The 24,443-nt window shown below is 31.0% G+C and overlaps 1 protein-coding gene across 9 annotated transcripts in view; it reads right to left on the reverse strand.

Annotated features, from left to right (window-relative positions):
- The window catches only part of LOC118199468 (RNA-binding protein Musashi homolog Rbp6-like), a 1,078,296-nt gene extending 1,069,194 nt beyond the window's left edge, over positions 1-9,102 (reverse strand). For 4 of the 9 annotated variants that reach the window (XM_085822044.1, XM_085822041.1, XM_085822039.1 and 1 more), the window contains exon 1: positions 8,706-9,101. In XM_085822044.1, the coding sequence (XP_085678170.1) occupies positions 8,706-8,773 (68 nt within the window). In that variant the 5' untranslated portion in view covers positions 8,774-9,101. Of the gene's footprint in view, positions 1-8,705 lie in introns of all 9 variants that reach the window. The other 5 variants (XM_085822043.1, XM_085822045.1, XM_085822040.1 and 2 more) reach the window with 2 other exon arrangements.
- Positions 9,103-24,443: the final 15,341 nt, after the last annotated feature.

A 24,443-nucleotide genomic window follows, 5' to 3' on the forward strand; every position in this document is an offset into this window, starting at 1 on the left:
TCACTCTTCTTTCGCTTTCATTTTATGATTTTTCATATATAATATTCATTATCACATACATATAAATTCTACAATCTATTCCAACCGCTCCGATTTGCGATTTGGCCTTGAAATTGTGACGTTCGGATATTTATAACATTTCGCTTGTTCGATAACCTACTGTAAACATAGATATTGAATATCACCTCCGTAGGAAAGACCACTAATCAAAATTATCTAGAGACATCGGTTGCCGTCTTAAAAAGAAGTTTCACTATAAATTGACATTCATAATAAATTAAGTTTTAAATACTCTAACCTGAATGTATGGTTGGTAACAGTCCGTTTAATCTTCTAGCAAATTTTGTGCAATTGTCAAATAAATTAATAATACGGCTAATTTTGTGCAGTTTTTTACTAATCTAAACAGATAATTATTCCACAGTCGTATTTGACGAAAAATAATTTTTTAAAGCCGAATAAGTGTTTCTAAGAAAACATGCGTGATAGATTTCTTTTCCATATATCAAGCATAAAGGTTTCTGATTGTATTTTCCTTCTTTATTTTAGAAGAATATATAATTTAGTATAATTTAAATGCGGAAATATTTTGCATTTTTTGAAGATTTGTGAACTGTTATATGATTCCGCATTCACAAAAATTTCTTCGACAAATATTTCTTTACAAGCATGTTTAGAATTCTAATTTACGTGCAAGAGGTAAGTAGGAGTTATGCAAATATTTTTTTAATATCAGATGAAACGATTGTAATTCCATTTTCTCAATAATAATGTCTCCATAAAATAATTTAAAACGAAAATTTATGGATTAAATGGAAATTAATTCCTTTTACGTGAACACACATATCATGAGACATAAAATGAATATATCTAACACAGATTAAACTACATAAAACTGAAAAACATTACTTCAAAATTCTGATTTTTATTTCCTTGTACGAAGTAAAAGGAAGCATTGTAATCGCGAAAAGTTTCAGCCATCATATTTCAACGAAAATATCCATTTTCACCGCTATCGAATGCAATTTAACGATGTTTTTGCGTGACATGTGTACGTAAGGACAAAATAAAGGACTCTTCCCCTCCAAAAAAATAATAAAACTGATTTAAAATGAATTCTGAAGAGAATTTTTCGTGGCGTCTGTGCGTACGTACGTATCTCGCATAACTCAAAAACGAGTAACTTCAGAACGTTGAAATTTTGTATATAGGACTGCTATAACATGTAGATGTGCACCTCGTATTTTAGTTCCAATCGGCCGAACCAAAAGTATTCACTCTGTTACTCGGCTCAGTGATCTCTGTTACTTTATTCTTACATATTTGTAAATTGTGCGTTTTTGGTTTAGAAATGATTTAATTATGTTGTTCTTATCTTCCAGTTAAGGTTTTTATGCCTTTAGTTAACTTAGTACATGCAATAATTGTGGAATTATCAACAATTTAAAAGTTTTTTAAGTGCGGCTAAGCCTAATTTCTGATTAGTATGCCCTCCATGTTTGTTTACATTTAAAACTTACCAGAATAGTGGATTTATTGCCAATCTAGAGAAACTAAGCTTCCCAACAACAAAGTAACATCTTTTATTATTGCGAATTAAATTATGCTTAATTCATTATGGAATTAACATTTAAGTTATTATCTTATTTTTACATAGAAACTGTAACTTTAATTGTAAAAATTATTTTTTTAATTGTTTTAACTGTATTTGGTATTTTATGTTTTTATATAGCCTTAAAATTTTAATGAAAATATTTTGAATTTTATGTATTTTTGCTTTACCGAAGTGAGAACTTAATTAATTAGTAGCGCATACGCATTAGGTAAGCGGCGCTGAATCGTCTGCGAAACAGTTTTTTTTTTTATTTGTTTAATTTCTTTTATATATAGTTTTAGATTTATTATAGTATTTGAATAGAACTTATGGTAATCCTTCAGGTGATATAATTTTTGTGCACTCTGAGTTTTAAAATGAATGTTAATGCTGTTAAGCGAACGTAGCGCCAATGTGTCGCTATGGTAGATAAATATAGTGAACTTTAAAAAGAGTGCATTTATTCTATTGTGGTCTAAGCGCTATCAACGAAGTACAGTGGCTCCCAAAAGTGTTCGTACACTTGTGATTTTCATTGAAATAGGGCTCTATCCATTAATTAAAAGTAAACTTTCTGAATGAGATTTTAATAATAAGACCTATAATCAATTCATAACAAAATTACATGAAATATTTTTAAAATATAGAGAAACTTTATTTTTAAGAAATTAATAATCAAAAAATGAAAAATATTTTATCTCACAAAAGTCTTCGTACACTGAAAAATGTTTGTCATTATTTGATAAGCAATTTCTTAAAAATAAAGTTTCGCTGTATTTAAAAAATATTTCATGTAATTTTGTTATGAATTGATTATAAATCTTATTATTAAAATTACATTCAGAAAGTTTACTTTTAATTAATGGATAAAGCCCTCTTTCAATGAAAATCGTAAGTGTACAAACACTTTTGGGAGCCACTGTACATTTAATTCAAAATTCGTTAATTGCTAATTCAATATGTTTAAATGAAATGTGGGAAAATTGCGTATAATTTAATATTCCATACAAGGAAATCATGTGGTGTACACATCAGATTTTTTCTTACAAATTTAATTCACTGCGCTGCATTAATTTATGATAATTATCTATTCATAATCCGTACAGATTTCACATATTAAAAAATACATAATTTTAAATGTTAATAATTTTTTCCATTTGAAGATATTATTCTGAAACATAATATATTTATACAAAAGGAAATCCTATCTTTCCATGATGACTATTGCAATTTACTAAGACAAGATTGCTCAACTGCATAGGTCAGCGTTTCTCACACTTTTTTCAAATGATGGACCACTTTTGGAAAAACAGAATAGTCTGCGGACCTCCCTACTCTTCTCCCCTTTCTCAATCAATTTTTTTGGATAACTTTATATTGTTTTTAAAACACAGCATTTAATTTTATACTGATATTAAATAACTAAGTTAATAGAAGAAAATTTATATTTGTTTTTAATAATTCAAGACCGCTCAAGATTGAATTTGGGTAACCTTCGTCTTATAAACTAAAAATTAAATAAATGTTCGCACTCATTATTAATGAGATGAATGAACCTGCCGATTTTTGCATAGCTGTTCCATGTTTGGATGCTTGCTGCAAAAAAGCACCAGAAACACAGTGCTTTAAAACCTTTCACGTTGCTAAGACTAGAGTGGGAAGTTTGTAGATTGGGTAACCGGTAATAAATTTTATAAAATGTCACTCTTGGGGAAAATATTGATAAATACTGCCATGTGCAATTTCCAAATTCTGAGATTTTTAGCTGTAGTTTGGTATAAGCAGTTTATCTAAATTTTTTAATTTTGCCTTTTCTAGAAATCTAGGAGGACCACAAAGACAGGCTTTCAGGACAACTTATGGTCTGCAGACCAAAGACTGAGAAACGCTGGTCTTTGTAAATGCATTTGCAAACAATGGAAAACAGGCGGTATTTAAATGAGAGGGCAAAGGAAATGATTGGAAGTAAGCCAAAGTCTCTACAACAGGAGACTAGTCAGATAATCAAACAGCCTATCTGCGTTTTAACCCTTTCCGTCACGCTACCTTTTAAAGTCGGAGTTTTGATTAAAAAAAAAAAAAAAAAAAAAAAAAAAGGTAGGCAATCTAATTAGGCCTAAGAGGAGTACACAAGTAAAATTTTGTGAAGATAGCACTTATCTTTTAATACTGTGGGTGTGCCCAAAGTGGGCACACTGATTGTGATTGAATAGAGCTTAGAAAAGAGTGCTGAAATTGTTGTCAATGAACTGACCGATGAGATGCGGAGAAACAAAGAATACAGACTCTCAGTTGTCCTAGATTATCGGTGAGCCCGGGCTAGGCACACATAGGGTTCACCGTTAGATTTTAGGCAAGATTTCAAGGTAAAAATTAAAAACTAATATAGAATAAGGAGATTAGCATACAGCCAGAAAAATAACACAGAAATTTCTTTTTAAACAATTCCTTTTATACCCTAAAAAAAATTTTGAAAAATGAGGGTCTTAAAAAACTAAACTTGGCTAAAATATATGGACTGGTTTGTGTTGAGCTGCCATCTACTATAAATAAAGAAGGTTCAGAGTAACCTATAGTAGCCTATAAATCCTTTTACATTCAATTTTTCTGTGTATACAGAAGAAAATTTTTAGGTGTGTCCAAACCGGACACACTGTGCCGCAAAAGGTTAAAAGGTGCTGCATGAGCTGGCCAAGATAAATTCGCAGAGGCTACTTTTCTATTATTACAAAATATACTGTTTTACCTTGACCTCGGAAATAGGAGATTTGAGAGAATATTTACTTCCTTGTACGAAATAAAAGAAGTATTGTAATCGCGAAAAATTTGGGGTATCATATTCCACGGAAATACCTATTCTGATCGTTCTCGAATCTGTTGGGAAGATTTTTGCGTATCTATACGTACGGACAGAATAAAGGACTGTTTTTCCCGAAACGGATTGCAAAATGGATATAAAATAGATCCAGAAGAGATTTTTTTTTTCGTGACGTCTATACGTACGTATGCATCTGGGATAACTCGAAAACGAGTAACATCAGAACGTTGAAATTTTGTATGGGACTGCTATAACATCTAATTGTGCGTCTCTCTTTTTTACCGCAATCGACAGAACCAAACGTATGGTCTCCCGATTCTTATATTTGGGAAAGTTTTATAGTTGTTATGAAAGACTAAAATTATAAAAAGTTTGATTCCCGCACGATGAAAATTGACCAGAATATTTAATTTAAAAAATTTGCAATTTTTGACTTGCCTATAATTCGGGAAAATAAGTTTAAATGAAGTGCACCAAAAATGTATATAATTTAATAGGCCGTACAAGGAAGTCATAGGGCGAAAAAGTAACATTTTTCATAGAATAATCATATTAATTAGATGCGCAATTTGCAAACTAATCATACTGAAATGCAATTTTTTTTAATTAAAAAAGCACTATTTCTTATATTGAAAATAAACTTGACTTACATTTATATGTAAAATGATGCTTAGCACTTTTTTAATGTGGTGTTTTTAGTGTAACATTTTTTTCAATGTTAGTAATAAAATGTGAATTTTATTTAGAATTTTAATAGAGGATAATTCATCCTTTTTCTTTACTATCGAAGAACGCATTTAGTTATTGCATATGGAAAGAAATTTTTTTCATTCTTCTTAAATAATTAGTATTTCGATTAAATTAAAATGTCAATATATTTCTATTCCTATTAGGTTTAAATCTTGAGCCTAACCCGCTGCAGAGCTTTTATTTGGTCTCTGATGGAATGTAACAGTATCATGTCGAGAAGAAGAAAAATAAAATTGAATTTGTAAAGTTTTCCAAAATTCTTAGACAAAACATAGTTGAAGAAATATGTTTCACACAAAAATTTTCAAGAACTTGTTACTAAATGGGCAACAGTCACTGCTCAACTGCATAATAAGCAGTGATGTGGTCAAAAATTAGAATTGCAGATTCACTGTCCTAAATTCACAATACTATTATAATTACTATTATTATTACAATACTATAATAAATTAATGATTTACATTATCAAATTTCGTAATCTGTTTTTTTTTTTTTTTTTTTTTTTTTTTTTTTTTATATATACTTACACGCAAAAATAAATTTATATTCAGTTATAGATTTTCGATCGACACTTTCCAACAAATAAAGTTTTTCTAGGATTTCTAACTTACTTTTTAACTTTCTAGTACTACTATATTTTTCCAGCATTTGTAACTATTCGTATCTCTATTTAAGCAACATTGCGAATGATATATAAAAAAACTTAACACTAAATATATACAGATATAGACTAAATTATTTCAAAGCAAGGAACTTATACAGCATGATAATATTTCATTGACACGGAATAAAAAAAGTTTAAATTTCAAAACTACAAAGACGCCCCAATAAAGTCCATCTACGATGTAGAAAGTGTCTTAATACGGATTCAGACGATAAATATTTCAAACATTAGTATTTTTTATAAATAAATATTTAAATTTTTTTTCTGACTTATTTGAGATAAAAATTTAATGAATTTAAATTTTGTTAATTAATCATATTCTTATCATATAATACCATATATTGTTTAATCGAGTATAATATCTCGTGCCTACATACAGTTTTGTTCTAAAAGTAATGGTATTTCAAATTTCAGCCATTTTAAGTAAGCGCAACAGAAGGAAAGTAAGACATCGAGTTTTCAAATAATTACCGTTCTCATTGTTTTCTTTTTCACAAAGCGACTCGGAGATGTAGACTTTATTTTGAGGAATTTTTCTTCTTGATCTTGTTACGGCTACAGTCACTAACTGATTACCATTCCTTCCTACATTTAAATTTCGGAAAAGATTGCTCGTCAAGAATTAACTTGCATCTAACAAATATATTTGGTTAGCAAATTGCACATTCATTCAAAAGTGGATCGCTTTCCTGTTCGTAATAAAACGTGGATATGAGTAGCTCAACTGATATCAGTTGTTTCATATGCAAAATTTAATGTCAGTTCATCACGTTTCATTTTTCCTTCAATGAGCCCTTTTTTAGGGAACGGAGACTAATGGTAATCCTATATTGGGGCTATAGTCATTTTGCCAAAAGAATTTGCTCCTCCGTATCACATTTCGGCAGTTTCTACAATATTTAATTGTATTTATTTTTATAATATGTATATATGCCAAGTTTACAATATTGTATATTATGCCAAGTTTACAATGGCCCCTAATTACTCAGCTGCTCTTACGAGATCAGTTAGAAATAAAACGTTAGCGCATTTGCGACAATTATAATGTTTAACTTTTGTAAAAAGTTAAATTGCACAAAGCTATTTTCTCCTAGATTCAGTACCTCATATCGTATTTTTAATCAAAAAACTAACTTTAAATTTTATAGAATACATTTAACGGATATATTCTAGAATGTTACAGTAACAACAAATTGTATATATTTAATATGCATACCACTAGTTATTGCAATATTTCAATTTTTTTCACTAATACTCTAATGACGTTATATGTCAAATATCGACATAAGAAGAAACCTAATAAGCTTCTTGGATCAAAAGAGTAGTCCAGGTGTGAACGAAAAGCTACGAAAGAAAGAAGTGAGCCGGATATGCAGCACCTCAAAATATACCTACATCTCGAGTGGAAAAATTTTGTTTTTTAAATTTCAGCAAGTCTTTTTTATTATTTATTGATTGATTTTTAATGCAAGCGATTACCGCAAGTGACTTGCTAGCAGTTCCGGACTAACGGGCAACATTGCAGTTTATGCTAAATCATGGTAAATAGCTTACAAAAATATATTCTGGATGGGAAATGCAATAATTCTGCATGGAAATACACAATAATTAAGAAAACAACTAAACAACTCACAGGAAAATTCAATCCAAGCAGGCCAGATTTGATTATTCAAATGGGATTACATTCGGAATGCAGTTTGAATTTGGACTTTAGACAACATCATGTTTGTGAATGCATAAAAATAAAATAAAATAAATTCGATCACATTATTAAAATTTTTTAATTAAAATACTTGTTTAACAAATGCAAAATCTTCAGGCAAAACCATTAAATTCATATTACAAAAATTAAATGCTAATTACTATTTTTTAAAATTTTATTGCATGCATATTGATAATTGCTCTTCTTCCGAATAACGAAAATCTACTGAAAATTTTTACAGGGGGCACTCTTAAATTGTCCCTTATGAAACAGCATTATAGTTATTACGGTTTCATAGGCTATAGCTATACGCAGAATTACATGTAAGCTTTCAGAATATACATTGAGATCTTGCATTTTAAAATGTATATTGTAAGGAAGAGAAAATGAGCGTATATAAAATACCTCTATACGTATAGATTCGATATCTATTTGAACTAATGCAATGAATAAACATCTTTCTTATTATAAATACATACTTAAATTAACACAAAAACTTCTCTTCACCGACGCATAAAAATGCAAACAGGACTACCGTTACACCTTTAGAATTCTTTACTTGTCGTTGCCAATTTCAAAAAGGGCATTAAAAAAAATTAACAGTATTGAATTTATTCGCGACGATTGTTCGATCGCATTGTTTAATCATCTTTACGCTCGAATACGGTACATAAACTTTACGCTCAAATTCGGTATTACACAAAGAAAGGTCTAATAATTAAGTTTACTTACATAGGCATATAATTAAGCTGAAACAAATTTTAAAAAAAATCACAATGCAATCTGGCATCGCAATCTCCACAGACAATAATTTAAAAAAATTCGTTACGTACACAAGGATAATTAAATAGGAGAAAATCACCTAATTTTATTAATTATGCTTTATTTCCTGCACATCTGTCTATTGCAAGAATATAAATTCAAGTTACTAGATTCGATGTCTAACCAGCGTCAAATAAACAGGCAAATAGCCACTGTACCGGCAAATCAAGCAGTACAGCATTTGTTTGAATCCCTTTCCATTTTGCAGGTACGTTAACGACAAATCTATTTCATGCAAACAAGTCGTAAAGCATAAAAATAAGACGCGGGAGATGAGAGGGAAAAAAAAAAAAAAAAAAACAGACAAAGGAACAAGCAAAGGGATTAGAAGAAAATGTTTAGTTTGTTTACATACCCTGGGTCATGAGCGGCATCGTTTTGGCCTTGATTACCGGCACAATTTTGATGAGCTTCATTCTCCATTGTCCAGTCCACTGTGCTCGCAATAATTTTGCCGGGTGAGTGTATATATATAATTAAATATATATATTTATATATGTATATAGATATACAGACAGAGATATAATCAAATGGATATCATACGCCGATAGTTATAACAACAACGGATAGATCACGATGTAGTTTCCGTGAGGTGGTTACACACGCAACTACTAGAACGGACACTTTTATTTTTCTTATTTGTTGTTGCCAAAAAACTACAGCCTAACTACTCTAAGAAGGGTGCTGCGGCTCGATCTAAGACCCCCACTACTGCTCGGCCTCTTTGACACACTACACCTACGAGGACAGGAGCGGGAAGCACGCTGCCGCGATCAAGGGTTGCCAGAATAAAGGGTTTTACGCCGTGAGGGACAATCGGTCGCCAAGAACGCACCGCTGCGCTGCTGCTGTAGGGAGAGAGGGGGGCCGAGAGTTCGCGTTCTCCACCAATACCTTTGGACTGGGATCTTTCCTGCGGAGATAAGGGAGAATTGCAGAGCCCCTTGAAGCATGTGTACCGAACGCTGGTAGTCCCAAACGCAGTGCCTGAAATGACTGGATTTATATTTATCATGCAACTTTACTTCAACAATTCGTCCCTTTCAGTGAAATTTCCAGTCTTCGTAGTCTAATCTAAATATATACTAGGTCCATTGTATTCCTACGCAGAATCGCTTTACTTGCGTATTTTGTCTGTTTTTCGAGTTTAATGAACCGTATTAAAAGTGTTTAAATAAACAATTAAATCATCCTGCTAGTTCTGAACTAATCAATAGAAAATATTTATCCACATTAATCATAGATTCCGATTTACCAAGGAAAAAAAAAAATAAATATATTACGTGCAGGCAGAACATCCCTTCATTCTTCAACTACTATGTAACATTCGTGAACTGCGAAATGTTTAATTATATTAGAAAATCCCTCTTCTTGTCCAGTCGACATTTAGAAGTTTCTTTAAGATTATTAGGTGCTATTAGCGTCGGGAGATATTTCTTCATATGCTTTGATGTGGAATGTACTCTACAATAATAATAAGAAACACTAGCATTCGACTTACCTTATGGACTTGTACAATGCTTTACGTTAAATCTTTCATAATTTAAAAGGTTCATGATTAGTAAAAACTTTATATATATTTGAAATACATCTTCTAAATTTTGTCAGGAATTCCAGGATATGTGCAATGCTTTATGTTAAATCTTCCATAACACATCGGAGGATTAATGAAAGTTGATAACTTCCTGAAGTGCATCTTCTAAATTTTAACAGGAATTTTAAATTTTGGCAGGAATTCAAGCATATGTATACTGCTTTACATAGAGTCTTACAAAATACATTGGAAAAAGTCTATAACTTATAAAAGTTTGCTATATATATCTGAAATACATCTTCTAAATTTTTTACGAATTCGTGAGCAGGAATTCTAATTTTTTTTTAGGAATTAGAGAATATGTACAATGTTTTGCGTTAAATCTTCCGTAATACATCGGAAAATGACCAAAATAATAAAAGTTTCATAACTTTTCATAACTCCTTGAAATACATCTTCTAAATTCTGATAGGAATTTTAAATTTTGGCAAGAATTTAGGGAGATATGTATAATACTTATATTAAACCTTCCATAATACATCGGGAAATGTCTATGATTAATAAAAGCTTGATATTGACCAGAAAACATTGTAATTTTTGACAGAAATTTGAGAGTGAATCTTGTGTTACACGACTGAACCTTGTGTTACACGACTGAATACTCTGTCTAGTAAACTATACAGAAATAATTTACTTGCGAAAAATAGTTCTTTCAATTCTGCACGTAAGATTAAAAAATGTATAGCAATTTAATAACACCTATTATTCACAAGCGTGCGCTGATATGTGTGCCGATACAAACAAGAACACATTTATAACAGAAAATATTCGTATGTGTAACTGTACACTAAAAGCAGAATATAGCTTATAGGAAAAATAATATGTACTTGAAAATCGGTTTGTGTAATAAAATAATCTTGATGATATTTAGGATTTTTAGCTAAAAATTGTTCATTAGTACAAAATACCAAAAACTGTTTGTTTTGTTTTACATAAAAATCTGTTAATATCTAACGATTATAATTGTCTATTAATACAATAAAAGAATTCAAAATACAGGACTATATGATGCCACAGTTTATCCGGATATTCGGATAACTAGTCTGCCTGTTTTTCCTCCATGCGCTTTCCCCAAGTCAAATACTTATTTATATGATAGAAGTGAGAAAATTTGATTTTTATTTTATCCTATTTAAGATCGATAAAGATTATAATCAATACATATATAAAATTTCATACGCAAAAGGAAACATCATTTTTTTCAACAATAAAAAAATAATTACGTACAAAAAACAATGCGACAAATACCGAAAAACTAATAGGAAATAACTGATTCCAGCTAACTCATACATTATGAAACAAAATGTTCCCTGTGATATGAGAATTGATATAATATCATCATTTTTGTTTATTGTATTTTGAGAAAAGGAATATTTACTATCAACAAGTAATGACTCACATCATATGCAAGTAGGCGTAGTGAACAGAGTTCGTAGTTGCTTTTCAGACTTTAACTGAACATTTTAATGCGCATTTTGCATTGTATGGATTCATCTAAATTAAGTTAATAACTCGTTTAAAATACATGATGTACTAAATGATTATTTCGAGTATTTAAATCAGAGAAAAATTAGAAACATATAAATACATTAAACATGTTTTATTTACTAGGTCCAAAAAAGAAGAGCAAAAGATCCAGGAAATTTAAGTTTTGGGTAACTAGAATTTAGTTCTGCTTCTAGTGTATTCTTAAAAACAGCATATCTTGTAACTTTATTTTTTCTCTAACAGTTAATTAAAACTGAAAAAAAAAATAAGTCAATCATAATCAGATATCAAAATATTCATGTATTCAATGTAAATAAAAGAAGTATGTAAGTAAACTGTAAGAGATTATTCTATGCTCATTTCCAAAAATGAAATTATTTACTACAATTTTTGTTAAAAATACTGATTTATATTTTAAGTAATCATTAAATATATAGTAGTTACTTTGGGAAATATATCAATCATTTTTAGAATACAATTCCTTCTCTGATCCTAGTTTTCTGTGGATTTACTGTTTTGTCAACACAGATAAAGAATGTGATGTCAAAATCATTACAAAGGCATTACATTGGGCATTAAAGGCATTACATCATCACAAAATTGGGTAAAAAATTGCATACTGAAATATTGCTTTCCTATCTTTCAGTGGCAACAGCTAAAAATCAGTGTGACTGTCTTTTCAAAATTATATGTTTTGCCTGTTATACTACCTACATTTTTACCTCCTTTTTACTTCCTTGTACGAAGAAAAAGGAAGTAGTGTAATCGCGAAAAGTTTCAGGCAGCATATTTCAACGAAAATATCCATTTTGACCGCTATCGAAAGCAATTTAACGATGTTTTCGCGTGATATCTGTACGTAAGGACAGAATAAAAGACTTTTCATCCAAAAAATTATAAAACTGCTTTAAAATGAATTCTGAAGAGAACTTTTCGTGGCGTCTGTACGAACGTATGTACGTATCTCGCATAACTCAAAAACGATAAAAAAGATTTGGGACGAACATGTTCTTGTAATTTTTTTGTTCTATCATATGATACAAAACAGCCAGTCTATGTAGATCATGATGGTTATTCCTTACTGATCTAGTCCTTTGGAGCTGTGCTTCAAAGAATCGACACAAAGTCTGAATGTTAATCTCAGTTATGCCTAGGGAAGATTGAATCTTTACTGCAGGATTAATAACATGATTTTTAACCTAGACAAAACTAATTGCCAGTTTTTTACCTTGATTAGACAGCACTTTTTACCCCCACATTCTTTATCGTGGCGAAGTAATCTCTGTTGGTAATAACGCTACCTATTTGGGATGCAAACTTGATTCACGTCTGAATTGGAATATACATATTTCTTACATGAAGGGAAAAAATTGAAGGAAGAATTCCAATTTTCAAACGGCAGGGGGTGTAATAGAGAAATTTTAATAAATACATATAAATGTACATTCAACCATTATCTTATTACTGTAATGAAGTTTTCGTGACTGCTTCCATCAGTACAGTCGACGTTTTGGGAAGTTTACAAAACCCAGCAGCCTCGCCTAATAACAGGGGCAATTAAATCCACCCCTATAGCGGCTATGGAAGCATTGACTAATATTTCTCCTGTCATACATAGCATTCGTATAAATGCTTCAATTTTTTTTTTCAAAAACTTTTCAGGCTCCCAAATAATAAATACTGAAGGAAATACGATTTTAATAAAGATCAAATTGGTTATTAATTACCAGAAGATCTAGACCTTGTTCGATAGATGAATGTACTGTCCGAACCTTTGAGTCCTCCTGATTACGGTGGCATCTGTTTATATCTTGAACTTGACGAGAAAATTCATAAAAGTGAGATGCTTACTGATGCTCAGATCAGAGCCATTGCTTATGAAACTATTGAGAGAAAATATCCCAGTAAACCCTAGACCCATGTTTACACGGATTAATCCATCATTGAAGCGAGGTACTGGAACTGGTGTAGGAATCTACTGTAACCATTCTGCATCCTATCAGGCAGTGGAAAGAGATACTACGAATTTTGATGGTGAAGTTGAGACTATATATATTGCTCTAAATCAGTTAAGCGCTCGAAAGAGTAATTTCCCACAGACTGTTACTTTGTCCGATAACAAAGCCACTTTGCAGGCTATCTGCATTAATAAATTTTGTACTTTCTAACGAATTTATGATCACAACGCTCTGGCTGACTTAGTTGTCTTGGATTCCTGCTCATTGTGGCATTGAGGGAAATGACTATTCTACAAACCACTAATAACTACATGACTTTTCATTGTGCAAAATTCCTAATTAAATTAGAATTTAAAAGGAGGTTTGAGCCTGGGAGTGTGTTACTAGTTCAAGTGTCTAAAGACTCCTCTGTCTGTACTTTTTGCAACTCTGTACAGTAGAGTCCATGGATGGAGAGTACATGGATAAGGATCATAATGACCAATGCCCTGCACTATTATATTTTATTAATTTTATTAATTTATTAACTATAATTCTGTTGTTTTTAAGTATTGGGAAGCAAGATCAAGGCTAAAGGCTTAGCAGCCAAATTCCTTGCATTTTATAAATAAATAAATAAACTTTCTTACTCATTCATCGGCCGCAGTTGAAAATTGGGAGAATAAAAAAAAAATCTTAATTCTTAATACTAAAAGAGTACTGAAATCAGATACCTAAATTATTAAGGTAATAAATTTTATACAAAATACTATTTTTGATAAGGAGAAGTAGAATCCTGTTATTTTTCCCGAAATCTTTATCAGGTCAAACATCAACAAGTTAGATACTAAATTTTAACCTTAAGAAAGGCGCTTCCTTATATCAACTCAATTTACATAGTAGACCATGAAACTATAAATTAAAGTTTTCATTATCCAGTTATTTCTCAATGATTCCCCGTGCACTTTTAAAGGTATATTTTATATAAGCATACCATTAAGTCATTTTTGGTTGGTCTAGAAAGGTTATAAGGTGAGCTTGGGCTTGCCAGGAGGCTGATACGTACCATACGCGCCATACCTACCTACCTACCATTAAGCAAGAGCAAAGATTCGTGGGGAATATCTGTGCAAAGGTTTTTCTCTTTGTAAATAGTTAAGATATACTGCTTTAATTAATGAAAGTAAAACAAAAGCTAAGTATGCATCGTATTCAGGCATATCTTATGATATTCCAAGTGCAGTTCATTCAAGTGCATGGTCAATTCAGTAAGGAATATGTAACTTCCCAGTGTATGCAAAATTTAGCGTCCTCCCCCCCCCCCGTTCTTTTAAAATGATAATTCTGCTAGCTTTTGACAAAAGAGACCCCGTTTCTGGCCTGCCTCGGTATTCAACATGTTTACAAGACCAACCTACACGAGGCGACGAATTTGCTCAGCTTAATAGTAAGTTTCCCTCTTAGACTTGTTGCTTCACAGCAGTTCCTCTACAGAGAGAGAATTTGCTCTTAAGTTTCTCTGAGCAACTAAGCCATTCAAAGAAGTTAAAGTACGTGACGTGTTTTATATCTACTCTGAGACATAGAAAAATATAAATTTCGGCGGAAATCTGATGGTAGTGTTAACATTTTTTGCATAGTCGTGTTGCATTATTTGCTTAGTGGCAATTAAAAATGCAGATTTTTCATATTTAATTAATAAGGCAGACACTTCAGAATTGTTCTTAAAAGTCAGTCAGAGCAAAAGTAATAGCTGTTGACCACATACATCGATTCGCACTTTTGAAGCAATAATAACTTTAGATGAATAAATAACAAGATGAAATTGTTAGCTGTTCTATACATTAGATTTACATACGGAATTTTACTAACTGTTGCAAATCAAGTCACCAGCAACTTTGTTTTTGGTAATGTTTACGGCCACTCCTGTTGACGCAGGCGTTCGCAGTATGTTTCGCTTTATAGATGGACTGGTGCAGACGTCAAGAAAAATTTGCTCGGATGCATGTTATCTCGTGTTGACCGACCTTAACAACTAAGATAAATCTTTTCTAGCTTTTGATTTAAAATGACAGATTGCTTTTGCTTCAGACTTTTTTAAAGCTTTTGCTCTCGTTTCAGACAATTATGCAGTTTATAACTTCGATATAAAATTAGTGAAAGTATTTGAAAATTGTCAAAACGAAATAGAGAATTTCATATCCAACCTAAAAAATTTTTCAAACAAAATAGGAAGCTACTAAATGGATAATTTATAAAAATAAACCAAACTAATAATTAAATATTAATTTCTGTATATCATTGTTATTAATCTAGTATTAAAATTATACGTATTAGTAATTTACCGTTTTTAATTAACGATAACAAAAATAAACATTAAAAACTAATAAACCACGAATAATCTATCTTGAAAACTTTAATTATGAATGTATAATTATTCACTGGGCAATAACAGAATATTGCTTATGATAATTTAGTTGCAAAAACACTAAACTGCTTGAAATACTGCTAGAATTACCAGAATTGGAGACAAAAACACGAAAAACACAATATCGTCAAATAAGTGGCATCAGTAGGCTGTTTGATACAAGAGTGCCTTAAACATGTGATATTCAGACATATCATTCATTTGAAGTCTACTTGTTGATAATGTTTTCCGGGTTGCATATAAGCAAAATGTACACTGCTAGGACAACGGCTTAAATTTGGCCAATGACAGTCCAGATGAGCGCCCCATTAACTCCGCCCACATGAGTGACGTCACATTTCTGACGTTTGTTTACATTCTACTGTTCGGAGGTACGAAGTGCGTTTTTTGAATGTACATTTAGTTTTTCGGAATAAAAGTGTATATATATGCGTATATATCTGTATATAACGATTTAATGTTTGTTTCGGAATATTAAGGATTATTCTGCTGTTCCAATACAAAATTAGGTCTAGTCAGATAGAAGTTACTGATGGCTGGAATATACATGTAAAGTGTGGTTTACAAATTATTCTGCATATTGATAATCAGAAACTTTTAAGTGATAATGACTTTAATCATCTACTACATAAAATGTACCTGCGGGAATTAAACCAAGTGAAGTTAATGTTAAGTTAGTGAATCCAAGTGCTACTTTGTGTCAGTAATTAATGCAGTAAATATTTTGAATCAAAATGCCACCAGTAACTATTGCAATGAATTGACATAGTGGTGTCAAGAAATCCTTAAAATATATTTCATATATATCTATCTGAATATTTACAACATTAATTGTGCTTTGATTAAGAAATCAATATGTTTTACAGGATTCAATATGCTTTCTTAGAAATAAACTTCATTTCATTATTAGAACGTAAAGAGTATAAAAGATGAAAGAGTGTGTCCACTCTAATGAACATATTGGGATGTAATTTAGCTGTGAAACTACTGAAGTTAAATTATGAACATGTTATTTAATAAGAACTGAATATATTTAAGATATGCTACCAGCTCTGATATTTCAAGACTTTTGGATACGCTTATTTATGAAGATTAAATCACTATTAACTGACAAATTATGGTTCTGGTAAAGCATATATCATATTTGGAATCATAGAAAGGAAGTTCATTGTTTTTCTGAAATGTAAAGAAAATAATACTGAATAACTAAGTGCTTAGTGTAATAGACCTACTGAAATCTAATTTAGCTATAAAACTGCAAATGCTAAATGATGCTGAACAAAATTTAGCAAGAACTGAATTTAGTAAGATATATTACCAGTAATGATATTTCAAGACTCGAAAATGCCTAACAATGAGGTATCATTACCTGTTCTAAGGTGTAACGCTGAATTGAATAAGTATAATTTTATTTCCAGGAAACATACCTTCAAGTGAATTGCTTGAATTAATCAAATTCAATTTAAAAAAATCACTATTAACTGATATTATAGTTCTGGTAAAGCATATATAATATTTGGAATTTTCATTGTTCAGTATGCATTCTTAGAAAGGAAGTTCATTGTTTTGTTGAAATGTTAAGAAAATAACAGTGAATAACTGTAAGTGCTTAGTGTAATAGACCTACTGAAATCTAATTTAGTTATAAAACTGCAAATGCTAAATGATGTTGAACATAATTTAACAAGAACTGAATTTAGAAAGATATGTTACCAGTTATGCTATTTCAAGACTATCGAAAATGCCTAATAATGAGGTATCATTACGTGTTCTAAGGTGTAATGTTGAAATGAATCCAATAAGTATACTTTTATTTCCTGGAAACATACTTTCAAGTGAATTGTGTGAATGTGTGTGTGTTTATAGTTCTTTACATCTACTTAAATACAGCGAAACTTACATAAGCCAAAACTGAATGGATTAAAAAAATATCTTAAAGTTGTATTTCAAATTTTACATTTTGTCATAATTAAGACTGATTACCTGGGTTTCCACTGATGGTTGGACTTAATAAAATATGTCTTGAACAGGCAAATTTTTTTTTCTTTTGGGAAAAAGCATTTAATATTGATTTTCTTACATTAGTATGTATTTTTAACTGTGAAGTTTGTGCATTTAAAAATTGTAATGCAGATTATTATATTTTCAATTTCATTAAAAGTATTTTTTTACAATTTACTGCCTGATTTTATACATTATATGTACGAATAATAAATAATTATTGTAAATATGCTATGTAACTTATATTGTGATCTTTATATTGAAACAACTTATATATGTATGAGTCATGCATCAACTCATGGCAATTGAAATTGAATTGTTAGTAAGAAATTAATGATAATAAGATGCATTTATGTATCTAATAAGATGTATTATTGATGACAGTACATAAAATTAATCAAAACTGTAAGATATATGGTTAAAAGGTACTATTCTATTTTCGGAACCAGATTTTGTATGGAGGGATGTATGTATTCACGTTACGTGTGTATGCACACACACTTATACACATGTGCATAGGCCCACCAGTGGCAGAGTGGTAAAATCTTTGAACACTGAATTCGAATCCAGACAAATTCTTTGGCTTCATGGGCGTTTTCGTGGTTTTCCCCATTTGTAAAGTGTATACCAGCCAGTTTCCTTTAGAAAGTCCTCCACAAAGGCATCCCTTCCCACAGGCAGATAGACCTAGTGTACTTTGCCATACTAAACTAAAATGAAACCTAAACCACTCGTGGATACATACATTACATGTCTGAATCCTGTCCCAATAACAGAAAAGTACCGGTTAAAATTGGGCTTTTAAAGATATGTGAAAAGAGTTTTGAATTAAAATCCAGACTATGATTTCATTATCTTGTAATAAATACATTGGACTTAAGATTGCACTGTAACTATTTAATATGAGTTCCACTAAGCTGTCAATAATGCTTTACATTAAGTACTGAAATCAAGATCAGAATGTTATGAATTAGTATTATCGTTCGCATAAGTGCTTCACATATAGAAGTCCATTCTATTATCAATAATTTAATATCCATTCTTAATAAATAAGAATAATATGATACTAATTATTACATTTATTCATTTACAAGTTCTATGAATTGCAATAATTTCCTTTTCCAATATCTTCTTTTACAAAATACTTTCAGTCTATAATTCCTTTTTTAAATGTTAATTTCTCTTCATCATAAATAAAATATATGCACACATTATTGATGAAAAATTATCTAATTAAAATGTTCAAAGTATATGTTACAAAAAACAAACATATTGACGTCTATAATACATTTATTAAAACTTATTTATTTACTACACTGAAATAATCAAAAACAGAGTTCTAAGAAATCGTGCAACATTTATTTTGCATAAGAATTACTTTATATATGTTACGGTGAAACACCGAAATCTGGAGAATGTCAACATTCACATAATCGCTTGATGTATGTCCGAAATATTTTCCAAATACTCTTATTTCTGACTTACACCGGTAAATGTCGACATTCACCATGTGCTAATGGTGAATGTTGAACATATAAGAATATTATATTTTCTTCTCCGTAATTCAGTCTCGAAAAAATGCACTTGAGACTTAAAATAAGAACTTAAAACACACAGTACATTCAATATGAGAAAGGAAAATAATAGAAGTTAAAAACTTAATAAATTATGTGATTCCAATCTTATTTATTGCAACAACATAAACTATTATTACCCTTTGAATTGCACAAGAGGTCCTTGCTTTTACAACTGCATTTATTTGTGGAACACTTCCTTTTGCAATGACAGCATGTACATATACTCCTCTCTTTTTGACCTACACCAGAGTATATCTGTGATTGTCGACATACACCGGTGAGGGTCCGAATGTACAAGAATTGGGCTTTTAAAGAATGCAGTGCAATATTCGATCTTTCACCAACGCATTTGGTGAATGTTGATATTCTCCGTTGAAAGTCGACATTCTCCAATTTCGGTTTTTCACGGTAACATATACATAATGATAACAAGTTATCTTTTACTCAGACATTTCAGGCTAACCTGTTTTTATTGCATTCGAGTTTTAAAACTAAGTATTTTTAATGATTTTTCTACTACTGTTTCAAAATTCAAATTTTTATGCCAGTCAGAAATGATTTTCTTCGAGTATACAGAATTAAATTATTTATTTGTGGATTAGTCATCGAGTAATTTAAAATATAATACTTAGTACTATTACAAAATTTAAGAACTCCAACTTTTAACATGCTGCTTTTTATCACATAAAAAAATTAACCAAAATGTAAACTTGTAATATTGAAAAATTTCTCTCTTAAGTAAAATTATTGCCACTGCATAATTTCAGCAAAAACTAAATATTACAGTATATAAAAGAATACAGTGTATTGCCTGTAAAATTAATTATACTTACAGATTAACACAACCACCTTAGCTCAATTTTACATGAAAATGTAAAAATTATTCATTGGGTGCAAGTTGATGGTTTTCACAACTTTTCTTAAATAGATACCCAAATTATTGATATCTATCATAAGTTGGCTAAGATTATCAAATTATAAAAAGAAAACATACTTTAGAATTTGAAATATAAATTTTAATTATTAAATAAGGAAATAAAGCACGTTCATCTCCAATCTTTCTGTAATTGGTTTGCCCTATTCTTTTCCCCAAGCGGTTTGTTTTTACTTGAAAAAAAAATTAAATAATTTCAGAGACTCGGCATCACACAAACTTCAGCAGCATCGGCTATCTACCAAATGCATTTCCTTTTTCTTTCTTTTAGAAATTTTGTATTCCTGTAGAGTTTCCACTGTAGTTTTTTCCATTGTTGATAAATTCCAAAGAGCATATTTTAAAATTAAAGCAAAAAATATCACAATTTGTTGAAACTTGAAAAAATGTTGAAACTTGAAATACAACACAAAGAATGTATGCAAAAATGGCGACATTGTTCTATTAAAGGATTGTTATGAGCATGGTTGCTAGAGTTTGGCACATTTTAAAAATCTGACGAGTTCTACTGAGGTGGTTGCAAGTAATAAATTAATTGCATTGTAATATGTGCATTTTTACTGTTAAGAATATAAAATTTTTGCTTACAATAAATATCTGAATATGCTAATTATTTATTTGCCCTCTTATGTAATTTTGATAAATTAGACACTATTTATTTTACATCAGTAATCTTCAGACTAATTTTAAATTTAGTTTCAGTGTGAATTTCTTTTGTTCTCTGCTTTCTTATGTTTAAATTGACGTCATGTAAAGAAACATAAAAAATAAAACTATTAAAAAATATATGAAAAGCAAACAAATGAACAGATATGAAAATTTATCAGTTCAGTTTCATAGATATTCAATACAGTAAAACCCCTAAGTTAATTAATAGGTGAAACTAATGAAACGTACAACTTCACATACAGGATCTGTCAGAAAAATACATAGAAACTTTATAGATAATATCTATATATTGGTTTCTAAGTTGAATTATCTTTATAATATGTAGTATGATGTTCGTACTCTCGCATATATGTAATACATGACAGTAAACCAAAATGGATTTGGAGGACTCTGAGATGTTACGTAGTACAAGAAATCGGTTAGGCTAGAGGTCCTTCATCAAAAAATTATAGCAGAATGTGCAGCAGTCGCCTCAGACACATCGACTAAACATTGTTCAAATAGCTGCTCAGTATTGTGCTATAACTCTAGCTGTTAATGGCTACCGCTGTGACTGAGCAATCTAAGTAACTGTACAGGTACATATTCATAAATATTTTTATTAAACCTAGCATAGCCTCTGATATGTATGATTTAATTATAATTAAGTTCAATACTAAAGCACAAGAATTTTCGGCTAATCTTTCGAATATGGTAACAGGTAGTTTGGCGACATTTTGGTAAGGCGATAAATGTTACTAGCTAGGACTTTAGCAGTGTACATGGATAAAGTCAAGAGTGTGCGCAATGCCATTTTTGTGCAATTCTGGGATGTTTTTTTAAGTGAAAATAGGTCGACGTGTACGTGGATACCGTGTATGTGCAATTCTTAAAAACGCGGCAAGCGATTCTGCACTTTCTCCCAATTTCGCACCTAATCTTCGTCATGATTAAGCACTTTTGTTGCATAAAAGTTCTAGCATAAGCGTAATTCGGCTAGCAGATTATTGGAAAAAAATGTTGAGTTTTAAAAAAAAAACTGCCTTTACTTCGTGAAAACAAAATGGCGTCCAAAAACAAAAACTAGCAGGTTGCTGTAGCAGAGTTGGTCGCCAAATTTTCGTCAAGTTACCATAATCCGAAGATTAACCGAATTTTCTTTTATTATTAAAGTGTGTGCATTTTTTTTGATAAGCTGTTTATAAATATAGACGAATTTTAGTTTAATAGGACCGAGGGCCAGACCACCAGCACCTGAGTGGTAAAGTCGCTGAATACTAGATATTTAGCCCAGGGTTCCAATTTTGCCGAATGCATGGGCGCTTTCATGGTTTTCCTCAACTGTAATGTGTTTAAGAGCCAATTTCCCTTTGAAAGTCTTCCATAAAAGCATCCCTCCTGTTAAGCAGATAGCACTCGAGTGCTTTGCATAAATAAACCAAACCAAACCGAGGACAAAAAAATCACTAAACCAAAGGCACTAAATCATGCTACTTGGCCGGTCAAAAGGATAGTAGTAAGAACCTAAAACAGTATTAAAATTAATACACTGCATTTTTGTGGATGCCAATTGCCTCGTATTTAGCACACATTTCTAATTAGCATCTATGTTCCCCGTAGCCTTTTATTATTTCAGCAAAGGATCTTTTGTCAAATTTGTGACTATCATACATTTTTCTGTAAACTTTAATTTAAAACTGTGTAACTTTACGTTCCCTTAAGTCAAGGATGAATATTCCATAACATGTGAAGAAAACATCTATTTATTTTCTCATATGTCGAACCTTTTTCAGTATTATACTCAAATATAAGACTTCATACTATATTTAAAGTATATATATATATATATATATATATATATATATATATATATATATATATATATATATATATCAATAAACCAGAGCCTGATCTTTACATTAAAAAAAAAATCACATCACAGGAAACGAAATTTGAGATTAACACTACATTCAAATTTATATAATTTTAATTTCTGCTTCAACATTATTCATTTCCTAGATTAAATCTTAACATGGACTATTTAGATATGTTATGTTCTACAATTCCTTACCTACAAAAAAAGGGGCTCACCAGCATCAAGCGGTTAAGTCGCTGAACACTGGTAGTTCTGAACACTGGTCTGAGGTTTGAATCCTGCGAACAGGCTCGCTGCATGGATGTTTTCATGGTTTTCCCCATGTGTAATGTGTATACAAGCCAGTTTCCCTTAGAAATTCCTCCATGAAGGCATCCCTCTGCTTAGGCAGATTGCCCTCAAGCTATAAATTGCTATAAATCACATAAACCAAATCAAACCTTGCAAAAAAGTTAGGAACAGATTATCATTTTAACACAGTAAACTTTTTCCTTGTCATCACTTCTGAAACTGACTACTTCTCCTCAATATACGAATTCTGATACTGAACATCTTTTTGAAATGACAAGCTTTACACAAAATTAAAATCATGTAGAACTGCTGGTGGTCATCGTAGAGAGGGTTCACTGTATTTATTAAAGGTCAGAAATTTATTCAACTATTTCTAAAAATGCAAATTAATCAACAAAATCTGATATTAAGTACTTTGTAAGCATAATTAATAACAACTTCCAAGTTTGATTTAGTATATATGATTACAGTTTATTACACTAACGAATGTCATTTGCTTGACAGATATGAAGAATTTCTTTTGAGGAGCTGTTTTGCTTGGAGGGTTGGTTTAGTTTGTTTGATTATGGAAAGCATACAAGGTCTATGTAGGAGGGATGTCTTTGTGGAGGATTTTCTAAGGGAAAAACTCTCATATCCATGTTACACATGTGGAAAACCAGGTAAGTGGTCATGCAGCCAGCCTGTCCAACTGAAATCAAACTCAGATCGAACTATCAGCGTTCCAGTCACTTTACCACTCAGCCGCTGTTGGGCGGTGTTGGGAGGGCCATGAAGGTTAGGTTATTTAATTACGGCAAAGCCTCGAGGGCTAACTGCCTAAGGGGAGGGATGCCTTCGTGGAGGACTTTCTAAGGAAAACTGGCTCGTATACACGTTACACATGGGGAAAACTAAGCCAGCCCGTTCACAGGATTCAAAACTTGGACCGAACTACCAATTTTCAGCGACTTTACCGCTCGCGCTGGTGGGCTCGAGGGCCATGAAGGAAAATAATTACATGCACTGAAAACTGAATTCTAAACTAAATGTATAAAGAAAGCAATGGAAATTCATTTATCAACACTAGTTCTAATTAAATTAAAATACTGCTTAAAATAAATTTATAAAGCTATTGAATGAAAATTTTCTGTTAACATATTTCAGACATGTGTAAGGAGTAACAGATTAATTATTTCTAATATTATTAAGTAATTTTCGGTTAATCTTTGAATTATGGTAACTTAGCGATTTTTTGGCGACCAACCCTGCTACAGCAACCTGCTAGTTTTAGTTTGGACACCATTTTGTTTTCACGAAGTAAAGGCTTTTTTTTTTTT

This window comes from Stegodyphus dumicola, chromosome 8 (assembly GCF_044657685.1).
Source record: "Stegodyphus dumicola isolate Sdum_Otavi_A_Nest chromosome 8, ASM4465768v1".
NCBI classification, from domain to species: Eukaryota; Metazoa; Arthropoda; class Arachnida; order Araneae; family Eresidae; genus Stegodyphus; species Stegodyphus dumicola.